The sequence below is a fragment of the Staurois parvus genome, unplaced genomic scaffold (genome assembly GCF_062004578.1).
Source record: "Staurois parvus isolate SC_StPar_1 unplaced genomic scaffold, SC_StPar_1.0 ptg000604l, whole genome shotgun sequence".
Classification (NCBI taxonomy): Eukaryota; Metazoa; Chordata; class Amphibia; order Anura; family Ranidae; genus Staurois; species Staurois parvus.
The window spans coordinates 1,102,074-1,117,896 of record NW_028318400.1 but is presented as its reverse complement, the minus strand read 5'-3'; the positions used below and the strand labels follow the sequence as shown (position 1 = coordinate 1,117,896).

The following is a 15,823-nucleotide window of genomic DNA, read 5'->3' as shown; positions in this document are numbered from 1 at the left end:
ATTCCTGGGGAAATGAGAAAACATGCAGGAGTGAAGAATAAGGTAAGTATTCCCCCCCCCCAACCAAAAGAGCATTTAACCCATGCACTGCAGGGAGGAACTCACTACATGGGGATATTTAACAGCAGCCTTAGTGGGGTTTTTATTGTAATTGTGAAATGTGGCTTTCTGAATGAAATCTCTTCTATACTTTTGATTTTTTACAGGATTTCAGCGTCAGTTGACATACAAACGCAAAGAGGGGTCATACAGCGCCTTCGGTCAGAATGACCCAGAGGGAAACACATGGTAGGTTCATTTTTTCTGCTGGATATTGGCATGTAAAGTAAAAATCCAGAAAAAAAATTAATTGATTCAGTCATGGCTGCTTAGGGATAGAACCCTTCAGGTTCTTATTGTTTTTTATGCCATCTTAAGGGTTTGTGTGAACAGTTGTTTAAGAGTTTGGCTCAACCCTGCCTACAGTAATGTGGTCACCACAACCAAAGTGCCCCTCAGCGGCCTGAGAGTGTACATGGACACATTGCTGCTATGCCGAGTGCAGGACATCTTCCTTCACGGGTGTTTTGCATTGTGCTCAGCAAAATAGGCAGGTGTGTGTGTACAATGCATGGCTGCTGCTTCTGGGATTAATGTTTAATACTGAATTTTGTCACAGACAGACAAATGAATTTGTTATATCTGTGTCCAGTAAAGCTTGTTTTAAAACTTCACTTGAGATGTACATTTTGGAGTTCATGTATGCAATACAGGATTCTATGGCTACATTCACACCGTCGATTAAGGCAAAGTGCGTCAAGAAGCAGGGGCGGACTGACAACTCATGGGGCCCCCGGGCAATAGGGGATCATGGGGCCCCTGTGTCCTTGCCCAAACTCAAAAAATCCTATGAAAAAGGTACCAGGGGCATCTCATGGGGCCCCTACTGACCCGAGTTTCCAAATGGTCAGTCCGCCCCTGTCAAGAAACAATCACCACAGGTAATCATTGGATGTCCAGAGAGCTGCAAATAGCTGCGGCTACCGGCAACCTGTCATTATAGTGAACAGGGCTGGTGGCCACATCTAGCCTTTGAGAGCCACAGCAAGAATTTCTGATTCCTGTCGCTACTATTTGCACGGGCCCTAATTGCTGGTGTGAAGGTTGACTAATTCTGTCTGTAGATATAATCGTTGGGGTTGATTTACTAAAGGCAAACAGGCTGTTCTATTTTGAGAGGAAAATTCATTTCGCTTAGTGAATGGAGTGAAGCTCTATTGACTGCCATCATCCAATCAAGTGTGAGCAGAAATACTTTTTATTTCCATTTTATATGATTGTGTATTCTTTGTGCACCACATTCACTAAGCTAAGTGAAAATTCCCTTTCGAGTTGAATAGCCTATTGTCCTTTAGTACTGTAAATCAACTCTAAAGTGTTAACTGTGTTTGTGGTATGGAACAAGGACTAGCAGCATTTTTTATGTACTTTGTTGCATGAGAGGGGAGAGTCCAATGCTGTTATTTTATCTGTGTGAGAAGTCCCAGGAAAAGCTTTGAATTAAGCCGTAATTTGAAAGTGCAATATAATTTATATTACAACAGTTTGCAAATCTCACCTTATTATTCCAAGCAGTGATTTTGATTATTGCATTTGCACAATGATATTGTGCTGTATCTTATAAATAGAAAGCATTAAGGAAGGCTATACATTAAACATTTTTAAAAAATTCCGCTAGCAGGTAAAACAAAACAAATGTGCCGATTCCCTCATTTGAGGTGGCTGGGGAAATCACTTCCACTGTGCTATTGTAGTCTGCTGGCGGGGAGCCTCCAATACAATGATAAGTGTTGCTGGCTATAGCAGTGATTGTTCAGAAATAAACCTGACAGGTGTTGTACACAAGTCGGTCAATAGACAATAAGATACCCATAGATGGATTAAAAATCACCCTCCTAGTTTAGGTAGGAGCAGCTAGACCCTAATAGTTAGTGCGGAGCTAGTTAGCAGCCCAGGTGAGATAGTCAACATGGTCAAATTCTGGTCAGGACTGAGAGACTCTGCAGGACAGCCCCTCTGGAATTTCCTCCTGCTCTGAGGCCTTCAGGGGAGGGCCTTTGAGGCAGTGGGTGGATTTGAGGAGTGATTGCTTGCACTCTTGCAGGACCTCAACCAATCCCCAACAGAAGGCTTGACAAGGGGCTGGGACTCCCTTTAAGACCCTGCTCAGTAGCAGGAGGAGGGTAGAGAGAGAGAAGTGTGGAGCAGGAAGATGTGAGGCTGGAAGAGGAAGGCTGCCAGGAGGCCTAGTGAGATGGGGCCTGCCTGCGAGCTTGGAAAGGAGGAAAGCTTGGGACTCTCTGGTCCCCTGAGAGAGGACCATCTGTATGGCAGGGAAGGAGCAGCACAGCTGATAGGCCTGGTAGCAGCTGCCAGGCCTGGTAGCAGCTGCCATCCCACAAGTGTTACAGAAGAGGATCTGAGTACACCTGTACCCCCTGGATGGATAGGAGAAGGAGCACTCTGGGGGGAAACCAGATTAGCCCCCTACTAGTGACTGTTACCCATTTAAAGGAACAGGAGCCAGGTCTCCTGCTCTGGAAAGTCTCCAGACTGCTGAGTAAAGAAGAGTTCATCTAGGGTCTGGGGTGGTACAACTAGGAGCTGCTCGCTAGCAATCCAACAGAGACTGCATCAGAGAAGAAGCGTGTGAATAGTTCAGGACGTTGTCCTCAAATTTCAGTTCCCTTGGACATCCAATCCCACCTTTACCCTATTCAAGTTCTAACCACCTCAATAAACAACAAAACCAATGCTTAAGGACTGATTTCTGTCTCCGGATGAAAGCTTGTGGGGAAATACTGAATGACTGGCTTGCGGAACTATAGGGGGACCCAGTTCAACAGCAAACCCTAAGAGGGTACTGCTACATATGCATGGCCAACTTAAGTTCTTACTGCCTATTTGTAAATACATGAATCTTCCCAAATGTATCTTTTTTTGCTCAGTGATCAGATAAGTCTTGTTTCATGCCTAAAACTGAGCTCCAGGCAAACAGCTAAATACATTATCAAAATGCATGTGTAAGAGCTGTTATGCTTACAAAGGATTTGCCTTTTTATTCATCCTGTCATAAGGTTTACACAACTCTTCCAGATCCCCTTCCCTCCTAAAGTTAGTGACTTGACTGCAAATAAACAAAACACTAGTTGCTGTAATTGCTATTCAACTTTGAACAACTGTCTACAGGTTAACTGCCTTTGTGGTGAAGTCTTTCAGCAAATCTCGGCCTTACATATTTATACATGATAGTCACCTCAACGAATCCACCACCTGGTTAAAGAACACGCGTAAGGAGTCAGGCTGCTTCCGCAGCATGGGAAGACTATTCAATAATGCAATGAAGGTAAACACTCTGCTCTGTACTTTTGGCACTGCCTGGACAGAAAACCATTGGGGAGGATTTTAGCAATTTGTACGTGGTGATCAAGATCAGGAGGAATACTGCCCTGGACTGGACCTTCAAAGTGTCCACTTAATGTAGAGCCTATTTGACTACAGAAGTCTCCCAACTCTACATCTGAGTTATTTATGTATTTAGAATGGTACCTAGAAATCAAAGTGTTCTTCCTCTTCTTTCTCTAATGACGCTGGGACAGGCCAGAGTGGTTATGATTGATCAACATGACCACTTGTTGGCACTGACCAACCAGAACCACTCTGATCTGTTCCAACTTCCCTAGAAAAGAAGAACAGTGTGGTTTTCAAACCCCAGGTCCAGTGCACCAGACTTTATGAACGGTGAAACTGTATCACTTACAGAGAAAAGTGCAGTGGGGACTGGGTGGGGTACATGTAGGGCATTTGCCTACCTTTTCATTTTCTTAAAAAAAACACTTTATAGTTTGCGTTCTAAGAAAAAAACACCTTCCACCTTTAAAAAAATAAACTACTTACTGTGTACCCAGGCTTTCATGAACAAATCTGCAGATACATTGTAATGTTGAGCTCACAGTACAATGCCGCTGAAAACTTTGCTGACAACATAGGATGGGCACTGTTTTCTGTAGCACTGAAGACCAGTGCCAGAGGAGAGGGGGAAAGACCACGGGTCATTATGTGACTGGCTGAAACACATGTGGAAAAAAGTATTTAGGAAAAATTTTTTTAAAAAATAGACACAGGAGAAAAGAGAACTACCAGTTGGAGGGCTGCTGAAGTAGTTGGGCTTTAATGAAGAATCATGTTGGCAGTTTTGGATATATCTCTCATCATAGTGGCTCATAGTAACCCTGATGGCTACAGTGGTATTAATTCAGGGGGAAGAGAAGGTCTAGGGTGGGAGATGCCAAACCTAAAGTTACGGGGATTGAATGAGATAATCATGTGGAAAGTATTGACTCGATCTTCTTTAATGCTAAGCTGAGACAGGGCATGATAGCTAGAGTGGTGACCTTTTATAAAATGTCAGGATACCACATGTTGGTATCCTGCAATACTAGTAGAACCAGATATGTGGAAACTACGTGGGAGAAACTAGACTGAACTCTAGTTAAAAACATACACTATATTGCCAAAAGTATTGGGACGCCTGCCTTTATACACACATGCACTTTAATGGCATCTTAGTCTTAGTCTGTAGGGCTCAATATTGAGTTGGCCCACCCTTTGCAGCTATAACAGCTTCAACTCTTCTGGTATGGCTGTCCACAAGGTTTAGAAGTGTGTCTATGGGAATGTTGACCATTCTTCCAGAAGTGCACTTGTGAGGTCAGGGACTGATGTTGGACGAGAAGGACTGGATTGCAGTCTCCGATCTAATTTATCTCATAGGTGTTCTACCGGGTTGAGGTCAGGATTCTGTGCAGGCCAGTCAAGTTCCTCCACCCCAAACTCACTCATCCATGTCTTTATGGACCTTGCTTTGTGCACTGGTATCACAATTACAAAGTTGGGAGCATGAAATTGTACAAAATGTCTTGGTATGCTGACGCCTTAAGAGTTCCCTTCACTGGAACTAAGGGGCCAAGCCCAACCCCTGAAAAACAACCCCACACCATATTCCCCCCTCCACCAAAATTGACAATTGGCAAAATGCAGTCAGGCAAGTGCCATTGTCCTGGCAACTGCCAAACTCAGACATGTCCATCAAATGGCCAGACAGAGAAGTGTGATTCGTCACTCCAGATAACTTGTCTCCACTGTTCTAGAGTCCAGTAGCAGTTTGCTTTACACCACTGCATCCGATGCTTTGCATTGCACTTGGTGATGTAAGGCTTGGATGCAGTTGCTTGGCCATGGAAATGCATTCCATGAAGCTCTCTACGCACTGTTGTTGTGCTAATATGAAAGCCACATGAAGTTTGAAGATCTTTAGCTATTGACTCTGCTGTCATTTGGCATCTTATGTACACTGCATTTCAGCATGCACTGACCCTGCTCTGTCATTTTACGTAGCCTACCACTTCGTGGCTGAGTTGCTGTTGTTCCCAGTTGCTTCCTTGTTATAATAACACTAACAGTTGACCGTGGAATATTTAGTAGCAAGGAAATTTCACGGATGGACTTATTGCACAGGGGCACCCTATCACGGCACCACACTTGAATTCACCGAGCTTCTGAGAGTGACCCATTCTTTCACAAATGTTTGTAGAAGCAGTCTGCATGCCTAGGTGCTTGATTTTATACACCTGTGGCCATGGAGGTGATTCGAATATCTGAATCCAATGATTTGGAGAGGTGTTCCAATACTTTTAGCAATATAGTGTACAATTTAAGCACCCTCCTAGATAGGTACTAAGAATATAGTTCTACCTCACTGTAGCCAGTGCAGCTTCATGTAATTGTTTAGGTATTGCTCTGTCTCTCACAGGCTGCAGATATAGATACTCCCACTCTGGATCTCCAGGGCTACTTGGACAGTTCTGGAGCGTATATGTGGAGTGCAAATATTTATACTACCCCAGCCAATCTTGGTGGACCCCTGCACAGGTGACTGCTGGGTAATGGGTATAAATAGTCTGAGATGTAGAGCAGTCTTGTATTTTCCTGGAAAGCAGAAGTCCAGCCTGGAAGGCCGGCTGCCCTCCCAGGCAGTCCTGCCATGTGCTTGCTGTTCGTGAGGCCTCAGTTGGGCTACCTGAGAAGCCTGGAAGCTGACTGCAGGACTGACTTCTGTTAGATCTGGTCTGGGATCACTGGCAGAGATGTCTGAAAGACAGTGTAGGGAGGCATCAATTTGTCTGAGGGCAATTGTGAGTACAGACTGTGTGAGAGATCCTAGCTACTTTGAATATTTCTACCCCTCTGGTGCTAGAGTGTGTGCAGGAGAAAGGGGGGTGCCAGCTAGTATCCTTAGTCCACTGGTTCTGTGTTAAAGGGATTCTATTCAAGTTGCCTAAAGAAAGAAATATGTGCCTTTATCTGCTTCAATTAAGGCAAGTCCATTACTGGTCCATACAAGGACTGTGCTTAAAGTGCTGCAGAAGAAAGTCAGTGTCTTCATCTTGTACATAGTTCTTTATGGAACATCCCACTTATCCCCAATGTGGAAAATGCTCTCAGACAAGCACCTTAGTGGAGGTGCATCTTTATTGGGTGAGATAAAGTAGCAAGTATAATAAAATTAACCAGCCTGAAGTGGACAGTGTGATTGTTTTTATACATATCATTTTTTATAACTTGCAATCTGTACCTTTAAATTTGTATTCAGCATTGCTTCAGGATGAGCCGTCCGCTCTGATTGACACCCCATCCCCTGCTAATTACACTCAGCCAGCCTTCCCTTTAATGGTCTTCTATATAATGGCCGCCGGCCATGGTTACCAGAGACTTGACAAAGCGCAACTGCGCGAAACATGTCGTCTTGGTAACCCCACATATGCTCCCAGCTGAAGCCTACGCCGGACACTGCCTTCGTTTGCCATGGTGACACCACCCAGGACGCTGGTACGCTGACACCACGTGATTTGAAGCCGACAGGAGCATTCTTTGATCTCAGCTCCCCTCAGAGCGGACGGGCCGTCTATTGGAATCACACTGTCCACTTCAGGCTGGTTAATTTTATTATACTTGCTACTTTATCTCACCCAATAAAGATGCACCTCCACTAAGGTGCTTGTCTGAGAGCATTTTCCACAGCGCTTTTTTTTCCAGTTCTCTTCATCATGCATATGATTAACAAGGCAGCAGTGGTGAGCTCATGATTAACTGTTCACATGTTTCCACCTGGAGTGGCCTCTCTGCGCTCATTTGTATGAGTTTTCACTTATCCCCAATCCCTATCCAAGTTATCCCTAAAAATAAAAACACCAAAAAGAACACCCCTGGTGAGCCAAAGGGTGACTGTGTTCGTGTGCCTGGCTCTGGGGCAAAGCTATAGGAAAATACCTCAGGGACCCATCTAACTGCTGGCCCTTGCAGTGGTACCGCTAAAACACAACTGATGCAAAACATAAATACAGCAACCTATATACAACTCAGTGAACACATGTGAAAAGTGTGAAATTAACTACCTAACTAACTAAACAGAGACAGAGAATCAAGGAACCAGACAGAGCAGGGTAAGGTAGGAATACAAAGTAACAGGGAGCAAGTCAGGTCAGGAACAGGGGCCTCAACAGGTAGCAGGTACAGGGAGTAACAGGTCCAGAGAGTGCAGGCACACAGATGGTGCACTGAGAATGTGGTGCATTTGTGCATGGTAACCAATTAGCTCCTAACTTCAGCTTGTTCAGCTTAATTAAAGCACCTCTTCACGCCCCCCCCCTTTTTAACCCTTACTTATCTGTTCCTGCACATTTAAGGTACTCGCCTGCATTGCAGTTCCAGTGCTGTTTTACTGAGATTTGCTTCTTATCTGCCCCTAACCCCTCAGGCCCATGCTGCCATCTTCTTCTGTGATGTCATCGGTAAGCTGCCAGCTCTTCTGGGTTAAGCCGAAAGCTTCCTTGCAACACTCCTCCTCATTTCCAAAAGAAGGGCAAAGTGCACATCATTAGCCTAGGTGAATGACAAGCATGGGGGAGGGGGGTGGGGCGAGCCAGAGCTTTCTTAAAATAAAAAAACCATAAATGAAGGGGGAAAAAAATGCCCAATTTGTGCAGCGGAGGGGAGGAGAGGTGAATGGGAAGCAACATGTCAAGGAGGGTGAAGATTCACTTTAGGATTTTGCATTTCAACCTGTAAGCTAATTGGATTCTATTCAGAGCTGCACTGGATTTAGCAATTTCCAGTTTTAGTAAATCTTTCCCAGTGTGTGGCACCTGAAGTGGGGCTAAATAACCTCTCAGTAGCCAGCATTCGGTAGTTACTAATTGCGGGGACCTGCTGACTGCTGGGAGAAACCCACTGGTGACCACAGTGCCAATGGCAGGTGTGCTCCTGTCAGTTAAATTGAAATGTTCATATTTTAAGTTAAGGCTGTGTTTTTTGTTACAGGGAGGTGTGGAAGATGATACCTCTTTATCTGCCTTTGTTACAATTTCACTGCTTGAATCTGGTTTATCTGTTGAAGTAAGTAACACAATAGGTACGATTAATGCAATGATTTACTTTACTGTAAAAAGAATGGTTATGGGAATTTGACTGACATCTTAGAACAGTATATATACTCTTCCTTGCTAATACTGGGGCACAAGGGAATCCAAAAGGTAGGTTTTCATTGAAAATGGGTCAGGTATTCTGGAGACCAATTGCTTTAATCATCTCCAGCTGTGGATAAATGGTTTTGTTCTTTTCCCACATCAGATATGTGGCTGGTAAGAAGGTATGATGCAGAATAAATCTGGCAATGGACATACACATGGAATAATGGTTGTCATACTCTGTTCCACCTAAAAATGCTACAGAAAATGTTGGGAATAAAATTTTAATCTATACATTATTGCAGGAACCTTTTGTCAGGGATGCTCTGACCTGTCTGCAGAAGGAAGCTGTAAATGTCACCAATGTATACACCCTGGCTCTGATGGCCTACACCTTTACCCTTTCTGGAAATAATGAGCTGAGGGAGGACTTGTTGAAAAAATTGGAAGAAAAAGCTGTGATAGGTGGTAAGTTAGAAGTTTATTGTATGTTAATAGAAGGTAAGCAGTTGAGTTTATTGTACATATACAAATTATTTGAATTGTATATGTGGTACATACTAAATAACATATATTACATAACATAAAGTGATTCTTGGAATCCTGTATGTCTAATGCCAAGAAAAGCAAATATAGCTGTGACGAATGTGGGGTCAGAGCCCAGCCACTTCTACTAATTTTTGACAAGTGGCTGGTCAAACTCGCACCATGCTGTCACCAATATGCGACAATGACACTCAGCCTCAGCGTGCACAAAAACTAAACAGTACTCAGCACAAAGTAATGGCTGTAGGGATATAAAATAGGCTCCCAAGTGCCATGTCCTAATAATACTAGTATGGATCAACCAATAGAAGAAGGCCAGAAATTTGGACTTTAGAGGCACTGCAACAATGTTCATTAAAATCGTTTCTTTATGGATGTACACAATTATGCAACAGTACATGAAAAACATCTGCTAAGAATGTAGGACCCGCCATAGTACATTCTATGCAGTTACAAATCTCGTAGATACATAAAATCTTGATCCATACAAAAATACCATGTCCCGGTAAGGCTGTCAGGGAGCATGAATCAGATGTCAATAACCATAGTGACTCAACATGTTTTGCGAGATTATCACTTCTTCAGGAGTTACTACATAGGAAAAAAGTAAGTATAGATATAACATAGCATAACATGTTATATTGTCCATCACATATCATTATACATATTCTGAATATACCTTAAACCACAGGCATCGTAACGGGGGTTGTAGAGGGGGATAATGCATCCAACACCCAGGCAAGTCGGCAGGGGGATCCCAAAAGCATAGACGAAGTTGTAGACAGCCCTAACGAGGACTTCCTAATATATATAAATAAAATATGCAGCTATTAAAGCATAAAAGAGACTTCCAAGATAATAAAATATTGTTGATGGTAGAAATTGTACTAACCTTCCAACCAAGGAAGGTGTAATGATATCTACAATTTCAAAGCTACAAAGCCACTTAAAAGACATGCAATCACCTAGACAATGTGGAAGGAATGTAGTCAAGTCTTCAATTTGGATCCACATCAGGAATAATAATCAGTGTTGATAGTATCTGGAAAGGGCCCCCAAAAAAGGGGGACAATTAGATGAAATACAGAGTGTTTCATCATTAAGATGTCACAGAATTGTAAGTGGCATTTCAATGTATGGGGGACAGGACTACATAGCGAAATAAATAAATACTGACCTTACTATATTCAGAGAAGGGGAGAGCCGATGGGGCAGATTCCACCAGTGTAGTAATATTAAAATAGTATTGGGAATGATAAGATCATCCATCAGAATCCCATCTGCAATGTAAACTGCCACAAAGGTCCAAGATTATATAAGGGTATGACCCAAAGGTCCGGAAACGCCTTGACTGATTGTAATGTACTGTATTAGCCTATACCTGTATTGTTCAATGAAACACACCGGGGACGCATCGCAGGCGACACCCGGCCAATGCCATGCCCCAGACCCAACCCCCCACCAATGGGGAGGGAGCAGGGACAAATGCGCAGTGCCACCGGCCACCTGCCAACCGATAGCCACCAGCATGGGCACCAACCCCCACTCAATACCCTACGGCCATACCAAACCCTGCGCAAAGATTTTTCAGCTTGCAGGACCACAATCTAAGTGCCAGCAGACTGAGAGCGATCATCACTGAGTTTCGTTAACTACACAATTAACTCGTTACACTCCAATTCACTGCTACCAAATAGTGTATTGGCCTAACAACCATTCCCAATAACAATTATGACTTTTCATGAATGTCTGTTATACACCCTATCACCACAGACAATTTTATTCCAAAGATTTACATTATAGTAGCGCTCTTTAAACAGGGATTCTTACGTTCTGACTTAGTGCATTAGATAGAGACAAAATTAACAATTTTAAAATATTGCTTTATATAAAAGAAATAGGTAAATTGGTACAAACAGAATATTTACAGAAAAAAAAACTATCACAAAAAAAGAGAGATCGTAATGCAACAGAAACAAAAAGGGTTTAAGTGTGAAAATACTTTCCAAAGTCCTGTAAGTTCAGCAAAGTCCAGTCAATGAGCAAGATGGGTCAGTGTACTCTAATAAATCTTGGCTGATGTTCCCTCTTTAATGGTAAAAGAGATCTCTAGACTGCTGACGCAATCTTTTTTTTCTGGTCCCTGAGCAGGGTGTGGACAGAAATTATCTGATCAATCACGAGGTCTCAGGAGAGACCAATGGGTTGTCACACTGTTTACGACCATGAAGCTGCCACTCGCTCAGATACAGTTTTATATATGTAGTAGTTTTTTTTTTATTTAGGGAATTTGAACTTGGATGGAGAATAAGGCTGTATAGTACGCCTAATGGACTGAACTTCGAGGACAACTTACTGACTATATACAGCTTCTCCTTTAAGGCTTCAACAGCATGGTTGTAGTGCTAGCCAGCACCTCCAAAAGATAAAGTCTCTTTCTAATCCTGAGCAGGAGACCTGGATCCTGTTCCCTTTTGTAAGGTGGACAGTCGCTAGCAAGGGGGCCAGTCTAACACCTTTTAAGGAGTCCAGCCCCTTGCCAAGCCTCCTGTTGGGGATTGGCTGAAGTCCCTAAAGAGGTGCAGCCAGCTGCTCTTCAGATCCACCCACTGCCTCCAAGGCCCTATCTGAGAACCTTAGAGCAGGGGGGAATTCCAGAGAGGCTGGCCTGCAGAGTCTCTCAGCCCTGGCTATTATACGTGAGCTGCTAGCAGCTCCTGACTAAGCATTAGGGATTCTGACTCCCCTTAGTGCAACTAGGAGGGTGTTACACTTAAATGAGAGTAGCTTAAAATGCAGGTAAAGATGTCCTTATTCTGGCTGTACTGTTATCCTCGGAGTTATGACATACCCCGAAGTTTTGATTCTTCGGGTAGGGATAGTCAGGGATGTGTGTTCACTAACAATTCCAACTAATCTCTTTACTACAGGTAATAAGTCTGATACTGTTAACTAGGATGGATAACTGCTACATGTTTTAATTACTTAGGCTTGAAAATGTGACAATTTATGGCTATAAGAGCCAGACTGGGATGTGTGTTGTCCTGCAAATGGGGTTTACGATGGGCTAAATCAAAAGGTTATTGGTTTGTCATGCTTTGTTTTGATGTTGGTTAATTTGATTAAGAGCTTTTGCTGTGTCCTATCAATGTACCAATAAGGATGTTTTGGAATGCTGCTAAAAGTTTGTTAATTGTAGGAAATGTCCTCCTGGGATTATGGAAAGGGGATCACTGCTGTTAAAAGTCTCCTATTCTTCAAAATGTAATGTTTGACACAAATTCTAACCAAAATTCTATATATGAGATATCCTGTAGAATATTTATTTTCAGAATTGGATTTCATGAGAGATATTCACATTGCTTAGGGACATGATAGATGGAGTTTTTAATAAGTTGTCTCTTACTGTTTGTATGCCATCTTACTGTTTGTATGCCATGTGCTTTTTAAAAAAGAGATAATAATGGTAACAGTTTAACAACATCTGTCAGGGAATAATTAAGTGTGTCATGTAAAGTTACATTTATAGGACGTGTAGAAGGTTGACCCAAAATCCAATTTTGTCATATTTATTTTGACTTCCCTGTGTCTTCTCACAAAGTTTTTGGGGTGCCCATTTGGCATTAACATACCATCACTATTTGCATTATCATTGCACTGTCATCCCATAGATAGCCAAGGGTAGCTGAACGTGCAGATACCTTTCTGCTGGTGAGTCCCTATGAAGAGGAATGTCTGGCTCAACCAAACATTCATGTAGCTAATGCAGACACCTCCCAGTATAGGCTACCCTTTACTGGGAGAAATCTCAACCTGAGAGTACTTTATAGATGTGAGATAAATATCTGATCCAGCCATAAAAATTGGGAGTTTTTTCAATTTGTCTATGGGTACATTAGTAGATGCTTTCCCAACAATGGTTACTTTCCAGTGACTTTTGTAACTTGTTTCCTACTTTGATTTGATCTACAGATGGACAGATTCACTGGAAACGTGATTCTGTTCCTCCCAAACAAGATTCATACTGGTATCGAGCTCCATCTGCTGAGGTGGAGATGACCGGCTATGTCCTCCTAGCTGTACTCTGTGGGCCTGAACCTGACCTGGGCAAAGCTGCCAAGATTGTCAACTGGCTGAGCAAACAGCAGAACCCCTATGGAGGCTTCTCATCTACACAGGTGACCTATAAGGGGGATGAGGGGGGATGAAGAATGATTAACTGTAGTGAACTTCTGTCTTTATGGAACTGTTGAAACTAAAATAAATATTAAGGCACAAAATGGTAAGAGCAAACTGAAGCAAATCTGAAGATGCTGCCCATAATAACATCCTCATTACTGCGCTATAGAGGAAAGACGGCTACGGCATGGTTCCCTCATTCTGGGACAGCGTCTATAGATGTCCTCCCAGAATGCGCCTCGCGTGTGCTCCCTGGGGCGTGCATCGGTGTGTTCTTATCACAGGTTGCTGTAAAGGGCCAGTTACAGCGGTCCTTTACCAAGTGATCAGCTTCATCCAATCACAGTTGATTACATGTAAACAGATTGCCGGTTATCAGCTTTTCCTTTCCTCAGCACTGTCACTGTGTGGGGAAAGAAAAGTCGATAACCAGCAATCCTAACAGCGCTTTGTTTACACTGATAATCAGGCACTGACCATCAGCAGTACCCATCTGTGCAGCTTATCAGTGCCCATCAGTGCAGCCTCATTAAAAGCATAATTTCAAAGTTAGGTAAAGTGACTATTCCATATTATAAAAAAGTCCCTAGCAAGATATAAAGTGCCAATACTTGCATCCGCTCTTTTTCACTTCTACTACAGCCGCATGCCAAATATTTAAAGGGACAAAACCACAACTCTTGTGTCTTCCAAAGCTCTCCACTGTGTCTTCCATGTCTGCTAGTTGCAGAGAAGCCTCAGTGATAGGATATGATGATGTGCTCTGCTCCAACGTATGATGATGTGCTCTGCTCCAACGTATGATGATGTGCTCTGCTCCAACGTATGATGATGTGCTCTGCTCCAACGTATTCATTTGAAGACTGACTACAGCCAAAATGCATGGTGTCTGTACTTTGTCTACAAGAACCATAATGTGGGTAACTGATACAAGAAGCAGCGATAGAAATGTGTCCCAGTACACTCGGAATATCCCTCTATAGTGTGTACTCGTCTCCATTGAGAGAGCTAAGTATCATTTCTGTCTGCTGCTTCGTTCCTCTGCTATCAGCATGAATCATTTCTGGCTAGTTTTCCTGACACCAAGAGAAAAATGGTGACAACAGATTGACAGCCTCAGCTCTGTTCCTGTGAGCTGATTGGGGGGGGGGGGAGAGTGTCTCCTTCCTCCAATCAGCTCTCAGAACTCTCCTCACTGAGCTCTGTAGTGTGTAATTTCAGTTCTCTGCCCAATTTTTCTGAACTTTCAGACAAGCTTTATAAATCCAGCACTTTGAATGGATGTAGAAAAGAGAAGACTGCAGATAGACAGGTACAACTTATGTAGGAGGATTTGTTTCATCTGGGTGTATCACCTGAGGCCAGTCTATTTACTGGGTATATGGAAGGGGTTACTACTATTTTAATGTTTTCTACTTGCTTTTATACATCTTACCCATCTACTTAACATGGCATATCAAAATTTGTATCCATTTATCTGGAGATTTATCCGTGCTTCTTATCCTGACAATGTCTTACCAGACAGGAAATGAGGAGAACTGAATCAGGAAGAAAAAAGCTTTTCAGTAGTTGAGTAGGGGAAGGTCAGAACTCTTGATAGATTTGTATTTCTGTCTATGTTCTAGATGCAGATCTCCCCCACTTCCAGTTTAGTAAAACCATTGTGTCACTCTGTCCAGAAGTAGTAAAAAACATCTTTGGCCTGACATTAATTTTAAATCTCTTTCTTTTATAGGACACAGTCGTGGCTCTTCAGGCTCTGGCCACATATGCAAGAATGACATACAGTGATAAGGGTGATATAAGCGTTACAGTCACTTCTAAGACGGGATTTCTGGAGAAGTTACATGTAGACAATAAAAACCGACTCCTCCTCCAGAGGGCGACACTACCAACTATTCCCGGAGAATATGCAGTAACAGCTACAGGGAGTGGTTGTGTCTTTGTACAGGTTAGCATTTATGGTGGTTAGCTCAGATGTTTTAACTGCACTTTCACTAAACATTGCAGTAGAATTTAAAGAAAAAGTGTAGGAGAAATCCTGTTTCCAGTAGCATGTCCTTGTGATGTATCTGCACCATCTTTGCTATAAAGAAGCTGTTCCTGGTCATCTCTAGAGGCTGCTCTTTGGAGATGGGTGAAGAATAAGCAATTACCTTCTAGCAGCACTTTTTACAGAGGGCAGCAAAATGTGCTCAGAGTCAGGAAGCTGCAGGCACTATTACTGGAAACAGGTCTTAGTCTGTGTAATGCTAATCCTAGTTGGCAGGGCATGGGGCCTGACTTTTTTCTCAGGTCTTGTTCCTCCCCCCAGCCTGTGACTGGGCAGTAAAAGTAGAAGCAGCAAACCAATAAGCTCTTCTGTCACCTCTCTCCTTTTTATCATGTGCTCCGTGCACTGCAGCACAATTGATTGGCCCCTTGTGATGCTTCCTTCAACCCCAGTCTGAGCTCTGTTGTACAGGGACTGCAAAAGGATGAAATCAAGTCAGGTACTTAAACTGCTTGCATTTTAACCCTTTCACTACAAGAGC

At 42.9% G+C, this 15,823-nt stretch overlaps 1 protein-coding gene across 1 annotated transcript in view; it reads left to right on the top strand.

The window, feature by feature from the left end:
• LOC149449767 (alpha-2-macroglobulin-like) overlaps nucleotides 1–15,823 on the top strand; it is a 124,129-nt gene that overhangs the window by 92,504 nt on the left and 15,802 nt on the right. Inside the window, exons 25-30 of the mRNA XM_089692754.1 lie at nucleotides 207–288; nucleotides 3,229–3,385; nucleotides 8,419–8,493; nucleotides 8,870–9,032; nucleotides 13,083–13,288; nucleotides 15,025–15,240. Coding sequence (XP_089548880.1) covers nucleotides 207–288; nucleotides 3,229–3,385; nucleotides 8,419–8,493; nucleotides 8,870–9,032; nucleotides 13,083–13,288; nucleotides 15,025–15,240 — 899 coding nt within the window. The remainder of the gene's footprint in view (nucleotides 1–206; nucleotides 289–3,228; nucleotides 3,386–8,418; nucleotides 8,494–8,869; nucleotides 9,033–13,082; nucleotides 13,289–15,024; nucleotides 15,241–15,823) is intronic.